At 36.8% G+C, this 23607-nt stretch overlaps 2 protein-coding genes across 3 annotated transcripts in view; one reads left to right on the plus strand and one right to left on the minus strand.

Annotated features, from left to right (window-relative positions):
- Positions 1-23607, plus strand: part of FAF1 (Fas associated factor 1) — a 464195-nt gene that overhangs the window by 18062 nt on the left and 422526 nt on the right. The gene's annotated exons all lie outside the window — the stretch shown is intronic.
- Positions 15150-16655, minus strand: LOC308341859 (tRNA (guanine(6)-N(2))-methyltransferase THUMP3-like; the record flags this gene model as incomplete). Its single annotated transcript, XM_080801905.1, has 1 exon — positions 15150-16655. One exon carries the CDS (start codon positions 16653-16655, stop codon positions 15150-15152), a length of 1506 nt encoding a protein of 501 aa, XP_080658031.1.

A 23607-nucleotide genomic window follows, 5' to 3' on the forward strand; every position in this document is an offset into this window, starting at 1 on the left:
CATTTAGTTTGGGATAGCCATTATTACTATTCCCATTTTAAAGAAGTATAAGTTGAGGCGTGTCAGGAGGTTAAGTATCTGATGACAGGTGGTCATAGCAAGGCTGGGTTTGGAACTCAGAAATATGTCTTCTGGTTACTGTTATAGTCAGATTAAGTAAGGTAAAAAGAGATGGGAATAGCTTGAGTTTTGGTGGCATTAAGTGATAGTGCTTGATAAATGAACCACATCTTTAGCTCTTAGTGCTTTAAATCTGTAATTATGTTACTGAAGGTATACCACATATTCATTTGTTCAACAGATACTTGAATTACTTCACATATGTTGTAATGTGAGGATGTTAGGAATACAGAGAAATATGAATTACCTGACACTGTCTTGATTCGTATTTTCGCTTGACAAAAATTTATTGAATACTTGCTTTGTGCCAAACATTATACTAGGTAATTGGGAGATCGCTACTTCATAAGGTAGTTAAAATAGCTAATAAAAGTTTACCTCTGTTCAGCTTATTTATTTACTGTAGATCTGTAGAGAAGTTCTTTTCCTGTCATATGTAGGCAACTATACCATTAACTCCTACTATCTGAACCCTAGTTTTCTAGTGCTTTCCACTACTCTTTATCACTTGTTTGCTTTCCTCTGGATGTTTTTACTTATTAATGGCACACTTCAAAGGACAAGCTTGGGAATGAACACAATATTCCAAAAGAGGCTTAGAGTAGAGCAGAATGGCCTCTTTCCTAATTTTGTACATTATATTACTATTAATGCAGTCACCTTACAATTTTAACACATTTTTAATGAGTAGTAACTTAAACTGCTGCATGAATAGCTAAGGCATATCTTCCTTATCCTAAATTTAATTATTTGTATTTCTCAAGCTAAGTGGAGAACTTTATATTTATCTTTCTTCTATCCCTCTACCTGCTTTTAATCATCTGTCTAGAAATTTGCTCCATGTCAGGTTTTTTTTGTACATTTTCTTTGGCTTCTGCATCTTCCTTCCTTCCTACTGGCTCCCTTTTAACCAATTTCCAGTTTAAAAACTTGCCAAGCTTCTCTCAGCTTAAAAATACTCTTCATTAATTTTACGTCCTCTTCTGAATGTTTTCATATTTCTCTCCTTTCCCCCTGTATTTCTCTTAAAGTTAATGTACCTTAAGCATTTTTCCTTGTTCTTTTTTCCTTTCTACCCTATCCTATCACATACTTTTTCTTTGCATAATCATATATATATGTGTGTATATATATATATCGGTTTTAACTATCATATATATATAATATTTATATATGCTATGTAGAGCATATGTGTATGTGCTATTTCTTTTTCATTATATATATGCTATTGACTCCTAAAGCACAGTCTCACTCCTAACTTCTCTTGAACTATATATTCATTTCCTTCTATAAGATATAAAAGTCAAGTTCATTGGCGTGCTAACAAAGTTCTTTGTGATTTGGCCTTTTGTAGGCTATGCTTTTCCCATTACCTTGTTCTGTAGTGATACTCTGATGCTTGTAATTTTCTTGAATTTATTTCTGTCTCTTTGCCTTTGCCAGGTCTCCCATTGTCTACCTCCCAGTCTTCTATTTATCCCTTAGAGTTCTGCATAGGCATTATTTCTTGTGAAGGCTTTTTTGACAGTTACTTGCTCCCTCTATATTTCTCATTCTTATACATGCATCTGTTGTTGCAGCTGTCACATTACTTTGTATGTAAATATTTGTTTACTTGTCTTTCTTACTAATTTGTGAGTTCCTTACAGCTAGAAACTAGATCTTATTCATTTTAGTATTCCTAATGCCTAGCACACTTTCTGGCACCTAGTGTGTTCTCACTGAATAGTAAATTGAGCTGAAGTAGTTAGTTTTGAGCCTGTTTAAATAAGATGAAGATGAAAAGGATAGGATTGGTTTTTTTGGATCCTGATTTTGTCATCAGAATGCTAGCTGTTTTAGCTTTGTGTCATTTGCATATGTAAATGAGCATCAGTCTGTTAACACTCTGAGTGTCCTGAAATTTGGAATTGTGTCAATTCATCTCTGTATTGTTAGTTAGAATGTTTGCATTATGAATGTTTGCAGCATTCATGCTGCAAAGATACTATATGACTAGTAGCATTCATCTTTATTTCTATATGTTATCTTTAAGAATAAATGAGAAAAAATTTGTCAGTTGCCTTATTGAAATCCAGATTTAGGGGATATATGTTATATTCCTGATCTGTAAGTCAAATTATTAAAAAAATTCTTGGTGTTATTTATTATGATGATCACACTTTCTGTTCTAAGGATTTATAGGGCAACATTTCTTTAAGATTTGTTTTAAAATGTGGCATGAATTGATGACAAAGTAATAGCGTTAATTTTAATTTTTCTATTTTTTTCCCTCTTTTGAAGTGCTCCTAGCATTCCTTCTATTAAGAAAAAAAAAGTCCCCAAAGATGTCCTCTTGGTTATGTGGATATTATTGGCAAAATTTTTCAGTACCTTTGTAGGTAGTTGTTATAAGATATAACTTTACAGATTCAAGAAGCTCTGTGGATACCAAGTATTATTAATACTAAAAAAGTCATACATAGGCACATGGTAGTCACATTGCTGAAAACCAGACATAAAAAGAAAAATTTTAAATACATTCTATGGAGAGAACAGTGACAAGAATGGTAATTAACTTCTTATCAGAAACAGTGGGATAGGGCACCTGAGTGGCTCAGTGGGTCATGATCCCAAGTCCTGGTATCGAGCCCCTCAGTAGGCTTCCTGCTCAGCAGGGAGCCTGCTTCTCCCTCTCCCACTCCCCTGCTGTGTTCCTCTCTCTCTCTGTCAAATAAATAAAATCTAAAAAAATCTAAAAAAAAAATAAAAAAGAAACAATGGAATGATATCCTTAAGTGCTAAAAGCAAAAAAATTATCAAACTAGAATTTTATTTATTTATTTATTTAAAAAGATTTTATTTATTTATTTGGCAGACAGAGATCACAAGTAGGCAGAGAAGTAGGCAGAGAGAGGAGGAAGCAGTCTCCCCACTGAGCAGAGAGCCCGATGGGGGGGCTTGATCCCAGGACCCTAGGATCATGACCTGAGCCAAAGGCAGAGGCTTTAACCCACTGAGCCACCCAGGCACCCCTAGAATTTAAATGTAGCAAAATTATCTTTCTAAAGTGAAAGTGAAGACATTTTCATAAAATAAAACGTGAGAGAGTTTGTTTCCAACAGAGCTGTACATTATCAGAAATGCTAATGGAATTTCTTTAGGTTGAAGAGAGGTGGTACCAGATGGGAATGTGGGATCTGTGGAAGAAGTGAAGATCACTGAAAAGAGTATATGTGTGGATAAATATGAACAGTTATGCTTCTCTTTCCATAGTTTTTTTTTTTTTTTAAAGATTCTAATTATTTATTTGACAGAGAGAAATACACTGAGAGAGGGAACACAATCAGGGGGAGTGGGAGAGGGAGAAGCAGGCTCTCTGCTGAGCAGGAGCCCCATGTTGGGCTTGATCCCTGCACCCTGGGATCATGACCTGAGTCAAGGGAAGATGCTTAACTGAATGAGCCACCCAGGCGTCCCTCTTTTTTTTTTTCTTTTAAGATTTATTTATTTAACCTATATATAGAGAGAGAGAGCATGGGGGAGGGGCCGAGGGAGAAGGAGAAAGAATCTCAAGCAGACTCTGTGCTGAGTGCACAGCCCCACTCCAGGCTTGATCTCACAACCCCAAGATTATGACCAGAGCCGAAATCAAGAGTTGGACACTCACCTGACTGCACCACTCAGGTGCCCATCTTTTCATAATTTCTTAAAGAATAGTTGATTAGCACAAAAATAACAATACGCTATGCAGTTTTGTATTTTATGTAGGAGTAAACTCCATGACAACAGTAGCTGAAAATACATAAATGGACTTTCTTACAAGATTCTTACATTACATGGGATATAGTAATAATATTAATAAAAATAATATTAACTCAACAATAATAATAGTAACTCAAGGTACACTGATAAATTGTGGATGCATATTATAATTTGTAGAACAACCACTAATAAATAGAAGAACTGTAGTGAAACAGCCAATAGAGAAGATAAAAATAGAATATTAAAAAAATAGGCTCAGCCTTAAAGTATGTAGATAAGGAAGAGGAATGGAACAAAAGCAATTGGGACAGATTATAAATAAGCAGATGGTAGATAAACTCAGTCATATTAATAATTATATTAAATGTAAATAGACTAAACAGTAATCAAAAGGTAGAGACTGCTTCAGCAAAGGTCCCTGAACTCACCCCCACCTCACCCACTGATATTTCCAAGAGTGTGACTTGGACTCAGCCACCACTTTCTAGCAGCCAGCCTGTACTTTCTTTTTTTGAAGATTTTATTTATTTATTTGACAGACAGAGATCACAAGTAGGCAGAGAGGCAGGCAGAGAGAGGGGGAAGCAGGCTCCCCGCTGAGCAGAGAGTCTGATGCGGGGCCCGATCCCAGGACCCTGAGACCATGACCCGAGCCGAAGGCAGAGGCCCAACTCACTGAGCCACCCAGGCGCCCCAGCCTGTACTTTCTTTACCTGCTTCCTTCACCCCTCCTACCCCTCATTTGTAATTAAAATTATTTAAGGAAAGGCAAAAGAAAAAAAAAAGTAGAGAGACTGTCAAATTGGATAAAAAAGTAAAAACTGATCTATATTGTTTACAAGAGGGGCATTTGAAATATAAAGACCCAGTTAGGTTGGAAATATAAGGATGAGAAAAACTATACCATGTAGTCACTGATCATAACAAAGCTGGTGTGATTAATTAATATCAGACCAGGTAGACTTTAAGATAAGGATTATTAAGTAGAGATAAAGAAATTCTGGCTTACTGTTTTTCTGCTTTCTAATCCTGGGTAAAATATATGGCCTTCTTTTGTTTTCTCACCTATAAATTGCAGTTAATATATGAGCTCTTATGTTAGGCACTTACCTACATTATTATCAATCCTTGTAATAGCCTTGCAAGATGTTTATTATTTTTTCTAAAGTCACAGTGCTAATAGTTGGCAAAGCTTGGATGTGAAGCCAGTTCGGCTTTAAGAAAGACCTGTTTTTTTGGTTTGTTTTTACTACACATTGTTTACTGCCAGTATACCTTCCTGTGAAGGACTATATCCTTTGGTTTGCTTCTATAAAGATTTACTTCTGTAAAGATACACTAATCAGAAGAGCTCTCCTGAGGTCACCTGTCTGTTCATTATGCCCTTTTGAAATCCATTCTTCTCTAAGTCATATAAAAATAGCTTTATTCAAATGCTATTAATAGGCTGTGATTGAAAATTTTAAGTGTTAGCATTATGTTTTTATTGTTAATCAGTGTCTTTTATTTTTAAAAAATCTCTGCACCCAACATGGAGCTAGAGCCTACAATCCTGAGATCAAGAGTTACCCACTGAGCCAGTCCGGTGGCCATATCAGTACATTTTAAAGATGCCCCTCTTCTGAAACACTTTGTTAACTGCAGCCCCAAATTTCCCTAAGTCATTGTTAATTTACTTACATTTTGATTAAGGTAAATGAAAAAAGGCGAAATATCTTAGATTATTGGAGTCCATTCAGAAAGACATATTGGCATTGTTGAGTCTACTGTGAAGTCTTTATATAACAAACAGCATAATGCATGTTATTTGCCTCTTAGAGTTGTAGATTATAAATTATTGATATCTTTTCCATCATATTTATGGTTTCCAGTCAGATTGAATACTTACACTTTACAGTTTATAGGAATGCTATAAAAAAAGCCAAGTATGATTTGTTTGTGTTTATTAAAGAATTTTTACAGAACTGTAGAAGTGCTTTTGTTGTGTGAAGTACTGTGTTGCCTGGGAACAGGAGCTATATATTTTGCCCATAGTATTTCCAGACACTGCTTAGCACATGGTAAACTCTCAGATACTTTTGGTAGTGTGTGTGTTTTTTTCCCCCCTGATTATTGTCCCCTCAAAGTCTTGTGTAAAAATTAGTATGTAATGAAATTCCTATAAAGATGTGTTAAATGTTTGCTCCCTCTTGTGGTTATAAAGGAGAATGTAAGCTCTTACAATGAAATCTGTTCTCTAGTTTTTGTTGTTAAAAGATGTACTATAATGTGTAAAATTTACCAGAATTTTTTCTCTTTTTAGAGAGATATTAATCCATATAGCTTTATCAACTCAATAATTTTTTTATTTCACATACACTCATAAGACATGCAGAATTCATGCTCCACTATAATTTTTTAATGTCCAGGATAAAGTTTATATATGTTAATTCAGGTCAGACTTTAATAGCACTTTTGAGCACACACTTTCTCCTTTGCTGCATATAAATTATATGAATAATGAAATAACTTTTTGTGTTTTGGTTTGAGAACATATTAGTTTTAGATATATAAGAGATTATTGGGAGTATTGTTTCCTAATGATGTTAAACCTTCCTTGTTTTGATCAAAGTGAAAATAAAAACCTAATTTTTTTTGCCTTCACAGCTTTTACATTCAGAACACCTGACCACTTTTTTTTAAAATGCATAATATTTTTATTCTAAGTAATTAATGCAACTGAGACTATAAGCAACAGGGCCTTGGGAATGCTTTGACATGTAGAAAAATCTTTTTAACACATGTCTGTATATAGCCTTGACATTCTTTTCTCTATATACTTACAGACTTTCAGATTACTTTGTTAGATCTCTTCATTTTGTTTACTTCTGTCATTAATAGGAGTTGACTTTCCTTTTGAGACTATTTTTGGAATAGAAACAATGTTTTTACCATTTCAGAAGAATTGTATTGTATGTGCCAAAGACAAATAGCATGCAATAAATGTGCACTGTAATGTGATGATGTACTCTTAGCAGGGCTCACTTAACTAGACAAGTGACTTGCTCCCGAAACCAGTCTAGCTGTGAGTGTGATCTAGATCCTCATCTCAGCAAAATCACAACTTACTGTCATTAATTGAAGCCAACAAAAAAAACGAAATGTGGTATAATATTCACATAGTAAAGAATACAAGTCATAAAAGATTTATGAACTTGCACAAAATGAATACACCCATGAAACCAATGCTCAGGTTAAGAAAACGAATATAAGTACAACTTCAGAAGCCTTCTTCTAGTCATTATCCCCTCATGCTCTAGGATAACCCCAGTACTTTGAATCTAACATATATATTAGTTTTGCCTGGTTTTAAACATTACATGCAAGAAGCCATACAGTAGGCTTTTAAAAAAAAATTGTGGTTAAATATACATGATTTTTTTTAACCATTTGTAAGTGTAGAATTCAGTGGCATTAAGTACATTCATGTTGTACACCATCACCACCATCTATCTCTAGAATTTTTTCATTTTTAAAAATATTTTATTTATTTGAGAGAGACAGCACAAGCTGGGAGGGTGGGTGGGAGGGGCAGAGGGAGAGAGAGACTCAGATTCCCTACTGAGCAGGGAGCCCGACATGGGGCTCGATCCCAGAACCGTTAGCTGAAGCCAGATGCTTAACTCACCCAGGTGCCCCAAATTTTTCCATTTTCTTGAATTAAAATTCTGTACCAATTAAACATTAACTCTTCATATACCTCTTCTAGTCCCTGGAAGCCACCATTCTACTTTCTATCTCTAACAGATTTGACTGTTCTAGGTACTTCACATAAGTGGAATCATAATAATATTTGTCCTTTTGTGTCTAGCTTATATTACTTATCATAATGACCTCAAGGTTTATCCATGTTACAGTTGTGTCAGAATTTCCTGCCTTCTTAAGACTGAATAATCTTTTGTTTGCAGATACCACATTTTGTCTGTCCATTCATCTGTCAGTGTGCCTTTGGGTTGTTTCCACCCTTTGGCTATTGTGAACGTGCAGCTGTGAACATGAATGTACAAATATCTACTCAGGTTCCTGTTTCAGTTCTTTTGGGTGGAATACCCAAAAGTGGAATTGCTGGATCAAATGGCAATTTTATGTTTAATTTTTTTGAGAATGTGGTAGACTTTTTCATCTGTTTATTTTGTATTTTGTGACCTTATTAATTTATCACTGTAAGAGGTTTTTCTTTTTAAAGAATGAAGAGGATGTTCTATGTACAGTCATTTAGCTGTGATAAAAGATGTCTTTACTTTCTCAGCAAGTACAGAGCTTTTTCTTTCTTTTTCTTGCTTTATCACATTGGCTATGATCTCTCATATAGTGTTGAAAGAAGTAGTAACAGCAAACATCCTTACCTTGTTCCTAATCTTAGGAAGAAAGTATTTGGTCTTTCACCATGAAGTATAATGTTATTGTAGGTTTTTTATAGATTTCTTTCATCAAGTTGAGGGATTTTCTTTTGTTCCTAGTTTGCTAAAATTTTTTAAATTATGAATGTTAAATATTGTCAGATACTTTTTTAAAAGTTCATTTACTTATTTTTAGTAATCTCTGCAACCAGTGTAGGGCTTGAACTCATGACTCTGTGATCAAGAGCCATATGCTTTTCCAACTGAGCCATATAGATTCTTTTCATTATTTTTTATTATGGTCAGTGACACTCATTTCTTCATGTTAAATCACATTTGCATTGCTGGAAGTAACCCCACTTGGTCATTGGTCATGATGTGTTATCCTTTTTAATGTATATATACACGCATACACACACACACACATAGATACATACATATGTATAATAAACATGTATATATTATATACGTACACATACATATACATATTCCTGGACTTTTGCATCTATATTTGTGAGGAAAATTATTCCAGATCTGGAGAAATTGTGGACCTATCTCCTGCTTCATGTCAGTGAAGTGAGTCAGTAGATCAGTGACAGTCTGTATGAGCTACAGTAGCACCTTGTGCCATATCTAGACTTTTTGAGGGTGGTAATGCCTTCTGCTTCTCAGCTGCCTTCTAAACTTGTACAATTTTTTTTTTTTTTAAATTATGGCCATCCCTGACCTGAAACCACTCAGGAAAGAAATTTTCAGAAATGTAATTTCAGCTTGGATAAATCTGAGATTTCTTGGCCATACCTCCTATACCTTTTGGTTTTTTTTTCTCTTGTTCTAGACATTAAAATATAAGTGGCTTACTTTACCACAGTGTGTCTTGAATTATATACCATTTCATGTATAATAGTGTAAGAACTTTATAAGGGTATAATATGTCTATTTATTCCTTTCCAGTCTTTGTTTTGTATTTTATTTCTACATGTTATAAACCTCATAATTTATTGCCATTATTTTTGCTTTAAAGAGTTAATTGTCTTTTCAGAATCTAAGAACAAGAAGTGTCTTGTATTTACCCACATATTTACCATTTTTGGCACTCTGTGTACATCAGAGATTCCATATGATATCACTTCCCTTCAGCATGAAAAACTTTTTACTATTTCTTGTATGCAGGAAAGATCTCTGGTGAGAAGTTTTCTCAGCTTTTGTTTATGTGAATCTTCCTTTATTTTGCCTTTTCACTATATATCTTTTATTTATTTATTTAATTAATTTATTTTTTAAAAAGATTTTATTTATTTATTTGACATACAGATCACAAGTAGGCAGAGAGGCAGGCAGAGAGAGAAGGGAGGAAGCAGGCTCCCTGCTGAGCAGAGAGCCTGATGCGGGGCTCGATCCCAGGACGCTAGGATCATGACCTGAGCCGAAGGCAGTGGCTTTAACCCACTGAGCCACCCAGGTGCCCCCACTATATATCTTTTATTGGGGAATTAGATGCAGTGGTAAACTGTGTTGGGTGTATAAAAACATTCTGGCAAAGTAGGAAAATCATTAGGGAAATCAAGTCTCTCTTACCTCATAATTTTATTACTCTGCTATTTTAATAAGTAAAAGTCCATTTCTTTTGATGCTTATAACTTAAAAATGTTAAATTTATGTGAAATTCACATTCAGTGGCATGCACTTTTCTTAAGCAATTTGATGTTTTTATAGCTGTATATACCCCTTTAACCATCACCCTAACAAAGATGGAGAATATTCTGATTGTTCTAGAAAGATTCCCTTGTGTTTACTCCAGTCAGTTCCCATGCCTCATAGGGATTCATTGTTCTGATTTCTGTCACTGTAAATTAGCTTTGCCTTTTAGTGGATTTATTTCCCTCAACATAATTCTTTTGTGATTCATCCATATTTTCATATATATGTAGTTTAAAAAATTGTTGAGTAGTATTCCATTACCCCAATAAAAATAGAGTACATTTTTATTGCTCTAGAAAGTCTCCTTCAAGGTATCATCTTTTTTTTTTTTTTTTAAGATTATTTATTGGGGTACCTGAGTGGCACAGTCAGTTAAATGTTTGCCTTTGGCTTAGGTCATGATCCCAGCGTCTTGGAATAGAGTCCCTGCATCAGGCTCCCTTCTCCCTCTCCCTCTGCCTGCCACTCTCCCTGCCTGTGCTTGCGTGCTCGCTCTCTCTCTCTCTCTCTCTCTCACTATCTCTCTTCTCTGTGTCAAATAAATAAAATCTTAAAAAAAAAAAAAAGATTTATTTATGTATTTTGAGGCAGAGGGAGAGAGAGAATCCCAAGCAGACTTCCCGCTGAGCACGGAGCCCGATATGGGGCTTGATCTCAGGACCCTGAGATCATGACCTGAGCCTAAATCAAGAGTTGGATGCTTAACTGACTGAGCTACCCAGGTGCCCCCCTCAAGGTGTCTTCTTTTTTTTTTTTTAAGATTTTATTTATTTGACAGATCACAAGTAGGCAGAGAAGCAGGCAGAGAGAGGGGGGGAAGCAGGCCCCCCCCCCCCCCCCCCCCCCCCCCCCGCCGAGCAGAGAGCCCGAACTGGGGCGCGATCCCAGGACCCTGGGATCATGACCTGAGCCGAAGGCAGAGGCTTCACCCACTGAGCCATCCAGGCGCCCCTCAAGGTGTCTTCTGATCAGTCCCCATGCTTCCTGGAAAACCACAGGTCTGATTTCTATCACTATAGATTAGCTTGCTTGTTATTGGACCTCATATAAATGAAATCGTATAGCAAGTGGTCTTAATCTGACTTCCTTCACTCAGCTGAAAACTTTAAAGGATCATCTGATATATGTATTATGAATATCTTCTTTTAGTCTGTGTCTTGCCATTTTATTTTATCTTAGAGCTTGTTGTGTTTTCTGAGGTCTTGTACCTGGGCTGATACTGAAGTGTAATTTTTGTCTTGTAAAACTGCCCAAACTGCTCTTTTATTTTTTACTAATGTTTTTAGGTTTCTAACCTGTAAAAGCCTAGAATTTACTAAATGTTATTTGGCAGAAAATTGGCATTAATGTTTGAGGGCCCCCCCCCAATTTTCATAAATAGCACAATGAGGCACATAATAGTATAAGGCAGGGTATAATTAAATGCAAAATGATTATTATAGATGGAGAATCATAAAAGAACAGAAAAGGAAGAGTTGTGTTTTTAAAGGGCTTCATATGTGAGGGAATTTAAGCCTTAAAGGCTTAAAATCCAAGTTACCTTTTGGCTTTTTCTCTAAATGGAATTTGATTAAATGCTAAGTAAATCTCTCAGACTTTTTGTTTTGAAGTCCAGATTTTAGTAGTTTTGGAAAAGCAGTTTGCGAGGGGACTAAGTGTGAAAAATTGATAGTGGACAATTAGAGAACAGCAATAATTTACTCTGCTTATTATTATTTGCTTATTTGGGGGAAATTTTGCTTATGTAAAAAAAAATTATTTTTTATTGGCCTATATAATTTTGTATACTTATTTATATGTGTGTGGTATCATGAACAAAATTCCCTGTTTGGTATACTTGAAAGTGAATGGAGAAAAAGATCTAACTTTAAAATTCTGATAAAATTGAATCATAGTTGTAAATTTCAGGCTCGGATATTTTTGTGAAATGTGACTCAAATAATGAGAGCTTGGGCAGTTTATCCCAGTTCCGTGGTTTGGTTCTTTGCTCTGCAGACTTAAATATTATTTGTCCTTTATCTGTTACCCATCAGTGATAATGGTCTGAGGAATTGATGCAGAGCAACAGCTTCACAGGAGGCAGATTTGTTAACTGGAATATTAATTTATAACAGGATAGATAGTTTTACATTGTCCACAGTACTAGTAATCATTATTCGGACATCCTCTTCCTGGTATTAGGATACCTGAGAAACCAGTTTGGTCATCAGAATATGGATTGGTAAGTAAGGAAGCAGAGCAGAGCAAAGTACTTGGATTGGTTTGGAGGATGGCTTACCCAGGCTGTGCTAAGTCTAGGGAATTATGCTCACTTTATTTCTAGTGTTGAGATATTTATGGAATTAGTTCCGTGAATACTGTCTTTCAGTATCTTTTTTTTTTTAAGATTTTATTTATTTATTTGACAGACACAGATCACAAGTAGGCAGAGGGCAGGCAGAGAGAGAGGGGGAAGCAGGCTGCCTGCAGAGCAGAGAGCCCATGCGGGGCTCGATCCCAAGACCCTGAGATCATGACCTGAGCTGAAGGCAGAGGCTTTAACCCACTGAGCCACCCAGGCGCCCCTTTTAGTATCTTTAAGATATCTTTTTGGTAACTTTTTTGGTCAGTAATGGACAGATTCTTTCTTCCTGATTTTTCTTTTCCTATATTCGGTGTACCCAATTGTTAGAAACTTAAGTTGTATTATTGTGGTTCGTTTGATTGATACTTTTGCTGCTGATAGTTCATTCTTTTTTTTTTTTTTTAAGATTTTATTTATTTATTTGACAGACAGAGATCACAAGCAGGCAGAGAGGCAGACAGAGGAAGTGGGGAAAGAAGGCTCCCTGCTGAGCAGAGAGCCCGATATGGGGCTCGATATGGGGCTCGATATTGGGCCGGATCCTACAACCCTGAGATCATGACCTGAGCCAAGGCAGAGGCTTTAACCACTGAGCCACCCAGGCGCCCCTGATAGTTCATTCTTGTTGATGAAACTTGGGAACAACCCAGGCCTTCCTAAGAGTGTGGTAAGGATGCTCTTCCTTTTTTCTGTTAAGATCTTGATGAACTTTGCAGGGTTGTAGTAGGAAGATTGAGCACTTTGATATTCTGGTTCTAGATTCAAATTCTGATTTTGCTGCTGAGTATCTGAGCAACTGGATAATGCTGTTTGATCTCTTTGAGCTTAAGTTTCCTTAGTAATACTTAATTTTGTGAGGATGTTGAGAGGGTTATGAATTAATGTGTCTAAAACACTTGAACAGTGAGTGCGTAAGAAATGTATTTCTATGAAATTCATCCGTCCATTTATCCTTTCAACAACTATTAATTGACTGATTTACATTGTGCCAGGCAATCTTCTATGCACAGGGGTTATAGCACTGACCATGATGGTCAGTGCATTTTTGGCATTTACAGTCTAGTGAGGGGTAGAGGCACATAAACTAGCAATTATGATACTATGTGATAAGAGAGGGAGAAGCAGGCTCCCTGCTGAGCAAAGGGCCTGACACAGGGCTCGATCCCAGGACCCTGAGATCGTGTTCTGAGCTGAAGGCAGAGGCTTAACCCACTGAGCCACCCAGGCGCCCCTAAAACCAGTGTTTTTAATAGCCATCCCAGGTGAACCTGATGCAGGAGGTATAGCACTTCAGTCTACTGTACTGCCTCCTGTGCTCTCTGTCGTAGAGACTTGTCATGTTGCTGCTCAAGTCCTTCTCTCTTTCTCTTTTTTAAAAGATTTTATTTATTTGACAGAGATCACAAGTAGGCGGGGAGGCAGGCTGAGAGAGAGGAGGAAGCAGGCTTCCCGCTGAGCAGAGACCCCCCCCCCCCATGCGAGGTGACTAGGAGCTTGATCCCGGGGCCCTGGGATCATGACCTGAGCCGAAGGCAGAGGCTTTAACCCATTGAGCCCCCCAGACACCCCAAGTCCTTCTCTCTCCTTTCTGAAGTTGGTGACCTTCTTGAAATCAAATTGTCCATACCATTGCAGCACTGACAGTAATAGTCTGCTCTGTGTTGTGCTTTTGAGTATCCCTTGGATATATCTGATTTTTCTTATAATGTGGAGACACCTCATCTATTAATCTTCTCTTTCATTTTCTACAATTCTTAATTAAAATTTTATTCTGACATAAATTTATGTTTTAATAAAAATGGATTATTTTTAGTTTCCTAGCATGACTGCTCTTTCCCTGTCTTTATCTCTTCTTCCCACTTCCTCTCTTCTTCTCTACCTCTTCCTTCCTCCCCTCACTCCTGTTAAGTTTCTCTAACCAAACTATGAGCTTCTTAAGCCTGGAATAGAAGCGGTGCTTAATAAATATAATGAATAAGTGAATAATAAGTCTTGTATTTTCTAAATATTATTAGTTCATATATAAGCTTCATGGTTGTTTTACTCATTCATGGGAAGAGATTTTTCTTAAGAAAAACAAGAGAGTAATAAAGGTAAAATTCAGGATAATAGTTAACTTAGTGGAAAAAGGAAAGTGATTAGGAAGTAGCACTGAAGGCTTCAAGGATGCTAATGATCGTGTAATTTTTTAGTTGGTTGGTGGGTGTATTAGTATCAGTTGGTATTTGGAAACTGGCTATTCTTCTTTGCTCAAATAGGGAAAAGTGAAATATAAACTATTATTAGAACCATTTATAATATAAGCCGGACAGTCTATGTGTTGGGACAGTAGACTCTAAAATGAAATCCACTAGGAGATTTGAAACGTTGGCTCCAGTGAGATTGGTAGGAACCTCTGAGCACAACTAAGCAATACCAAGGGCTTAATTAAATGTTCCATTTTTGTTTTTGTTTTTTCTGTGTGTTGGGGGGAAGAGCAAAGGGAGAAGGAGAATCTTAAGCAGGCTCCATGCCCAGAGTCACTGTTACTAGTCACTGTAACTCTATCTTTGACAATCCTTTAAACATCTTTTGTTGTTAAAAAAGTATTTACGTGGTTACAAAGTGAAATCTATGCATCAAAGTATATTCAAAGAATTCTAATTTCTTTTCCCTTTTCTCCTTGTTTTAACATTAAGAAAAGTCCTTTATTTTCCCACTGAAAAAAGTAAAAGTGAGTATGTTTATATATATATTTTTTTCCAGTTTAAATTGCAAACTGCAATTTTATTAACACTATTTTTCTTTCAAACCAAGTTCTTCATGCTGACATTCCCAGTGTTGGGAGGCACAAATACCATTAACCATCTTCATTCTTTGTATCACCAAGGAGTTCTTTCCCCATCTTGTTCTGAAGGATGAACAAAAGCTTGAGGTGTACGTTTCAGAAGATAAACTGCTGCGTGAAGACCCCCTATGTTCACCCAGACAGTATGTACCTTCCGCCAAACACATCCCATTCCAGATAATGCCTTGGTAAAGCATTTCTTGTCCTGAGTAAGTAGTGCAGCTCGGCCTGTCCCTGGTTTACAGACACGGCTCATCTCCTGTAGGCAAGCTGGATAAAGGTTCCAGTTTCTCTTTTTGGAGCCCATCCTTTTTCCAGATGGCATGTCTGTCACAATAATGTCCACAGAGCCAGTTCTCAGTGGCAGATTGCAGATATCCCACTGAACAGCATCTATGGGAAAGCTCCAGGACACTTTGCCTTCTTTAATTTGGCTCTTGGTCAATAAAGATGAGATGTTATTTGCTGCTCTATTCACAGCCGATGGATTATTATCACCAGCAATATGATAACAGTTAGACCATTCAGTAGCCCCCTCTATTGGTATTGCTCCCGTTCCACACATCGGATCAACTATTATATCAGTAGGTTGAGGAGCACAGAGCCTAAGCATCCCATAGGCAAGAGTAGATCTAAGAGTTGTAGGTCCAAAATGTGTGATATTTCTTCGGTGGAGACTCTCTTCTGTCAATGCAATGCCCACAACAATTTCATTATCATGGATGTTCAAAAGAACCTCCACATCAAAGTTGGTCATGTCAGCCTTCCACTTAAAGTAATCTTGAATAGCACCCCCAAAATCTCTTGCGGCCTCATTTGAGGAAAAGCAGTGTTTCTCTCCTGCCCAGTTGCATGTGACTCTAAACTTCAGCACTTTAGGATGAGTTTCTTCTTTTTCATCCTTCTCGTCTTTGGAAGATGCCAAATCATCACTTACTAATGTTGATATCTCTTCTTTGATGGCTGGATTTTCATAATAGTCTAAGATATGGGAATCTAAGGTATTATTAGTGAATCCTTTTTTATCCTCTTTCTCATCTGTTTTGTCTCCTTGTCCATTACCAATCTTTTCTCTACCTGAATTCTCACTTATCTTTTTGCGCTTTGTTTCTTTTTTCTTGAAACTGGTGTTAATTTTCCATACTTTTAAAGGGTCTGACCATGGAAGCTTCCCAGCCAGTTCTTCAAAATCCTTGAGAACTTCTTCCTTTGTTTCTTTGAACTGGTAATCTTTAAACTCCTTAACAACCACAAATAAGTTATCAACTGATCTCAGACAATGAACCTGAGCCAGACTTTCCACTGAAATGTCAAAATATATCTTGCCCTGGTCTTTGCTGATTTTGCATGATGACCCCAATTTCTCTCTCACTTCATCTGCAGCTATTTGCTCAAAACCAGTAGGTACAGTGGCTCCAATAGTGACTTGGAGGTGCTCAGACTCACTTCTGGGACCACTTTCTATCACTTGTATAGCCCTCCAGTTCTCATGAAGGTTCACATCCAAGAGCTGCTTAGTGGCTTCTTGAACATCAGACATGTTGGCAGTGCTTCAAAGATGCCTACAGTCCCGGCCACCAGCACAGACCCTTCTCTCTCCGGCACCCCGCCAGACCCCGGGTATGTTTATATTTTTATATTCTTATCAGTCTTAAATGATAGTACAGTATACCAACTTTTCTACAGCTTTATTTTTTTTTCACTCAAGGGTATATTCTGGAAGTCTCTTCATTGTAATATATAGAACAGTTGCACATTCCTTTTTATAATTGTATAGTACTGCTGCAGTATTTTTTATTTTTTAAAGTTTATTTAAGTAATCTCTAGCATGAGCATGGGGCTTGAATTCATGACCCCGAGATCAAGAGTTGTAAGCTCTTCTGATTGAGCCAGCCAAGTACCCTGCTAAGAGTATTTTTTAAAATGTAAATCCTAAATAACATTTCATTTCAGATTGATACTATTGTTGAACAACAAACCACCCTAAAATCAGTGGCTTAAAACAACAGTTATTTACTTTCATTCAGGCATTTGCTGTGAGTTGACTGATCTAGGCTGTTTGTGTAGGTGGCTGTACTTCATGTTAGAGGTCTTAATGGACTTATCTCCCGAGCAGGTCTGAGCTCAGATATGTTCTATGCATATTCATTCTGTGATCCTCCAGGGACTACAGATAACCCAGTGATTATCTGGGTTCACATCTGTGATGATGACATATGTAAGAGGGCAAGCAGAAACTCAGGATACCTCTAAAGGCCTAGGCCTAGAATTGTTGTAATGCCACATTATCAGTCATATTCCAGAATCAAGTCATAGATACAAGCCCCAAAGTTACCTCTTTTTTTTTTTTTTTAAGAGTGTTGTATTTATTTGAGAGAGAGAGAGAGGGAAAGAGCAAGCATGGGGGGAGGCAGAGGGAGAGGGACAAGTAGGCTCCCTGCTGAGTGGGGAGCCTGACATGGCGCTGGATCCAAGAACTCTGGGATCACGACTTGAGCTGGAGGCAGATACTTAACTGGCTGAGCCACCCAGGCATCCCCCAGAGTTACCTTCTTTTTTTTTTTTTTTTCTCCTCAGAGTTACCTTCTTAATGTTGGTCTTACTTGGCCAATCTGTTAGAAATTTCAATCCCTTCCCAGTGTTTCATATCCCCCTTCCCTGCTTTAATCCTTAATTTATCGTTATCTTAAATATGTGTGTATTTAAAATATTTAAACATTGTTTATTGTCTGTATCACCCCTTCACAATGCATGTGTAATGAGAGCAACATGTTCTATATTTTTATTCACTGTATCTCCTGAACCTAGAACACAGTTGATGTTCAGTAAATACTTGTTGAATGAAAAAATGAAGGCATGAAGTGAAATAAGGTTGGGGAGACCTGTTATTCATTATTTTTTTTTTATACTACTCCTTTTTGTTGTTGAGGTATACTTTTTTATAAGATACAGATCTTAATAATATAGTTTTATAAATTTCAATGAAAGTATATTCATGACATCATAACTCCAATTAAGGTATAGAACATTCCTATCACTCTAAAAGGTTTCCTCATGTCTTTTCCTGTCATTTCTCCAACATCTAGAAGCAATTGCTATTCTCATTTCTGTTGACATAGATGAGTTTTTTCTACTATAGAATATTATGTATATAGAATCGTATAGCATATATATTTTTCTTATTTCCTATTCTCACTCAACATAATGTTTTTGAGATTTTCCCACTTTGATGCATGAATCAGAAATGCATTCCTTTTTACTACTGAATAGTATTCTATTGTACAAATCAATATTTATATTATGGGGATCTCAAGAAAGAGAAGAGAAGAAATAGTGGCTAAAAGGTGCATCTGGGTAGCTCAGTTGGTTAAGTGTCTGCCTTTAGCTCGGGTCCTGATCACAAGGTCCTAGGATTTAGTACCGTATTGGGCTCCCTGCTCAGGGAGTCTGCTTCTTCCTCTCCTTCTGCTCCTTCCCTCTGCTTGTGCTCTCTCTTTCTCATCCTCTCTCTTCCCCCCCACCCCAAATAAATAAATAAATAAATAATCTTAACAAAAATAAATAGTGGCTAAAAACTTCTCAGACTTGGGGAAGGAGACAGACATCCAGATCCATTAATCCAGAGAGTTTTAAATAAGATAATCCAAAGAGACCCACACCAAGATAGGTAATAATCAAATTGCCAAAGTTAAAGGTAAGGAGAGACTCTTAAAAGTAAAAAGAGAAAAACAACTTGTTATGTACATGGGAGGTTCCCCCCACCCCAACAGGACTGTGAGCAGATTTTTCAGCAGGTGCTTTGCAGGCCAGAAGGGAGTGGCAGGATATATTCAAAGTGGTGAAAGAAAAACTGCCAACTAGGAATACTCTGCCTGGCACAACTGTTCTTCAGAATTGAAGAAGAGATAACGAGTTTCTCAGACAACAAAAGCTGAAGGATTTTATCACCAATAGATTGGCCTTACAAGAAATGTTAAAGGAACTTCTTTAAGCTGAAATGATAGTTAATTTGTACAAGAAAACATATGAAAGTGTAAATCTCAGCAGTAAAGGTAAATATATGGTTAAATTCAGGATGATCTAATGTAATGGTGATGGGTTAATCATTTATAAATCTAGTATGAAGATTAAGAAGACAAAAATAGTAAAAATAGCTACAATAGTTTTTTAATGGAAACACAGGTGAAAATATAAATTATGACATTAAAAACATAAGATATAGGAAGGGGAAGAGTAAAAATGTAGAACTTTAGAATGCATTCAGACTTAAGTTGTTTTCAGCTTAAAATAGACTGTTAAAAATATGTTATATAAGCCTCATGGTAACCATAAAGCGCAAACTTAGAGTAGATACACAAAAAGTAGAAAGGAATCTAAGTACATCACTAGAGAAGATCATCAGATCAGAAAGGAAGAGAGCAAGAGAAGGAGAAAGGAACAAAAGAATTACAAAATAGCCAGGAGACAATTAACACAATGGCAGTAAGTCTAATACCTGAATAATTACTTTAAATGTAAATGAACTAAATTCTATGATCAAAAGACAGAGTTGCTGAGTGGATTCAAAAACAGGATCCAACTATTTGCTGCTTACAAGAGACTCACTTTAGCTTTGGGGACACATGTAGACTGAAAGTGAAGAGATAGAAAAAGATATTCCATGCAAATGGAAACAGAAAGCCAAGGTTGCTATACTTAGATAAAATAGACTCCAGGACAAAGACTTGAAGAAGACACAAAGAAGGTCATTATATAATAATGATAAAGGCATAAATCTGACAAGAGGATATAATATTTGTAGATACTTGTCACCTAACATAGGAGCATCTAAATATATAAAGCAAATATTAACAGACCTAAAGGGAGAAATAGACAGTAATGCAATAATAGTAGGGGCTTTAGTACCCTGCGTTGTCAATGGATAGACTGTCTAGACAAAATAGATTAAGAAACATTGGCCTTAAACAACATATTAGACTAGATGGTCCTAACAGACAAACACACAACATTCCATCCCAAAGCAACAAAATATATATTCTTTTCAAGTGGACATGGAACATTTTCCAGGATAAATTATTTGGTTACAAATGTGTAGTAATTTTTTTGTCCTCTGACACACTCATCAGAGGAGTCAGGGAAACCAAAAAGAGCTCCATTCACAAGTGGCAGGCACCATTATCTCCTAATTCTAAATCACTAGGTATATGAAAACTAACTTTATAGGCTCCTCACCTTGTCAGAGTCTTTCTACAACATACCATGTGGCAAATATGATAGTCTCATTTCTGTATGATTGAGAAATACTAAGTTTTTTTTTTTTGATAATCATTGGCTTAGTATAATTACCAGCACATCTAACAATAGAAATAACAAAAAAAATTCATGAAACAGAGAATAGCCAAAATATGATTATACTTGTATAAGCCCTTTACTTCCATCATCTTGTCAAAGTAAAATTAACTCATCAGGTGCTCCCTTTCTTTGATGTCATAGGCCCCAAGATGTGTCCTACTTTATTCTTTGAGTAATAGCTATGATTGTAGTCACATTCCTTGAGGTTTTCTTCAGAAGTAGGACAGGTCCTCAGTTACTTTATATATTATGCAGGACTTTTTTATAACCCAGGTCCCATTACACAGCATTACATCCTGAAGCATCCAGGCAGTCATCTAGGAAGGGGGGTGTTCCAGTATGGTGGCTAAAGCCCCAGCTATCCACAGAGATGGTAATGCAACATACATGAAAATCACATTTCCTTGCTGTCAAAGAATGTAGATTCAGATTACCTCATACTCTTTTTTCAGATCTGCCATCTTCTTTCTGCTTCTTTCTCCATTCTTTTTTTTTTTTTAATTAACATATAATGTATTATTAGCCCCAGGGGACAGGTCTGTGAATCGCCAGGTTTACACACTTCATAGCACATACCTTCCCCAATGTCCATAACCCCACCACTGTCTCCCCCCGCCCCGCCCCGCAACCCTTAGTTTGTTTTGTGAGATTAAGAGTCTCTTATGGTTTGTCTCCCTTCTGATCCCATCTTGTTTCATTTATTCTTCTCCTACCCCCCAAACCCCCCACATTGTTCTTTCTCCATTCTTTAGCTGAATTATTCCTCGGGGGACAATGAAGATCTCTACCTATTGAGTAGCTTAGTAATATTCAAACAAGATAATCTCAGTTGGCAGTTGAAAGCGGAAAGAGAACTGATTGGGAAAATTTAATTTGAGAAAACAGCATCTGAAACCACCATGCTGTATACAGAAAAAAGTTTATAATATTGCATATACTAATTGTCAAGTGTCATGTATATTCTAAATACTGTAGAAGTTAGAAAGCTACATAATGATGGACAAACGATAGCTCAGTCTTAAAGATAAGGTTAAGGACGGAAGGGATAGATAACAATGTAGATAGGAAAATCAAAATGGGAATCAGAGGGTTCATATGCATGTCGTATGTTGGGGGACAAAATTAACTATAGTCACGTGGAATAGGTTTGCAGAGGCCAGACTGTAGATAGGCTTTGAATACTATTGAAGATTTTTTTCCTTCCTTTTTTTTTTAAGACTTTAAAAAGTTATTTATTTATTTATTTGAGAGAGAAAAAGAGCCAGAGAGGGAGTACAAGCAGAGGGGAGGCGCAGAGGAAGAAGCAGACTCCCCGCTGAATGGGGCTTGATCCCAGGACCCTGGGGTTCTAACCTGAGCTGAAGGCTAAACCAGCTGAGTCACCCAGGCACCACCATGAAAGATTTTTCAATAGAAGAGGTGAAATGGCTAAAGCAGTATTTTACAAAGATTAATCCAATATTGGTGGGTAGAATGGACCAAAAGAGGAAAATACAGAACACGCAGAGGGTACTGTAACACTATCATAATATTTCAGATATTTGGTACTGAGAATCTAAATGAGTGTAGTGACATGGAGTAGAATAGATGTGAATTAAAAAAAAAAAATCCCTAAGAAAGAGTGATCAAAATTAGGTGTCTGAAGAGGAGAGAGATTAGAAGTTATGAAGGAGTGATTGAGAGATGATTAAAGTTTATGTCTTAATGAGTGGGAGAATGGTGGTTCTGTTACAATAAACAAGGAAGCCTGTAAAATGTCTTATTTTAAATTTTCCTCAGGGTTCTTGTGATAGGAAGAATAATGGCTCCCTAATGATGTTCATATCCCAGTCTTAAGAATTTATCAATATATTTCCTTACATGACAAAAGCTACTTTGAAGATGATTAAGTTAAGGATATTTAGATGGAGAAATTATGTTTCATTATCCAGATGGGCCCAATGTAATCACAAGGGTCCTTATAAGGGTTGGCAAGAGGGTGAAATTTAGAGAGAAGGTGGCTTGACAACAAAAGCAGAGAGATAAAAGGGTTTGCAATGCAAGACCAGGCACCAGAGATTGAGGGCAGCTTCCAGAAGCCTGTAGCTTCCAGAAGCAAGTGAACATTTTTTCTTAAAGCCTCCAGAAGTCGGGCACCTGGGTGGCTCAGTGGGTTAAGCATCTGCCTTTGGCTCAGGCCATGATCTCAGGGTCCTGGAATCGAGCCCCGCATCAGGCTCTCTGCTTAGCAGGGAGCCTGCTTCTCCCTTCTCTCTCTGCCTGCCTCTCTGCCTACTTGTGATCGCTCTCTCTCTCTCTCTCTCTCTCTCTGTCAAATAAATAAATAAATAAGATCTTAAAAAAAAAAAAAAGAAAAGAAAAAGAAAAGCTTCCGGAAGTGAAGCAGCCCTGTAGATATCTATTTAGGACATCTGACCTACTGGAGTAGTCTAAAATAGTCTAAAATAATAAATTCGTGTTACCTTAAGCTACTAAGTTTTGTGGTAATTTGTTATAGGAGTAATAGGAAACTAATAAAGTTCCATTCTCAGTCCTCTACTTGGGTAATGTCATCCATGCCAGTGGCTTCACTTATGAACCATATGATGATGACTACCAAAAATAAAATTCTAGGCCCACGGTTCTAACCGATGGACAGTGCATCCTGAAAATCTTACAGTTGCCTCAAAAGCATTGGGTTTAATTTGTGTAAACTGTGAATAGAAATGTGTCTCAAGTCCAACTTGTGTAGCATTGCCACTATTCCCTGCCTGCCCCCTAAGCCCCCGTAATTTAAAAAATTGTGGTAAAGAACACAGATCATAAAATTTGCTATCTTAATCTCCTTGAAATTTGTTTCTCATTGTTAAGATGGACATAATGGTATTCACTTTTTAGTGTTGCTAAGATTTAACGAGGTAATGTAAGTTGCTTGGCTTACAATAAATAACTTGTTTGCTCTGAGTGGTAAGAGTTTTGTGTGGGAGTTCCAAATGATTTTGAATGTTCTCCATTAGCCCCATTTCCCTAGTTTGAGAATTATGTAAATTGAGTGTTGCTGAGTTCTGACCGTTAACTTTTATATCTTATCTCTAGGTCTTAGGGTGAAGGAGAAGAAACCACCTCTATGTCTGATTCAAAAGGCTATGAATAAATTGGCT

The sequence above is a fragment of the Martes martes genome, assembly GCF_963455335.1.
Source record: "Martes martes genome assembly, chromosome: 4".
In the NCBI taxonomy this organism is placed as follows: domain Eukaryota; kingdom Metazoa; phylum Chordata; class Mammalia; order Carnivora; family Mustelidae; genus Martes; species Martes martes.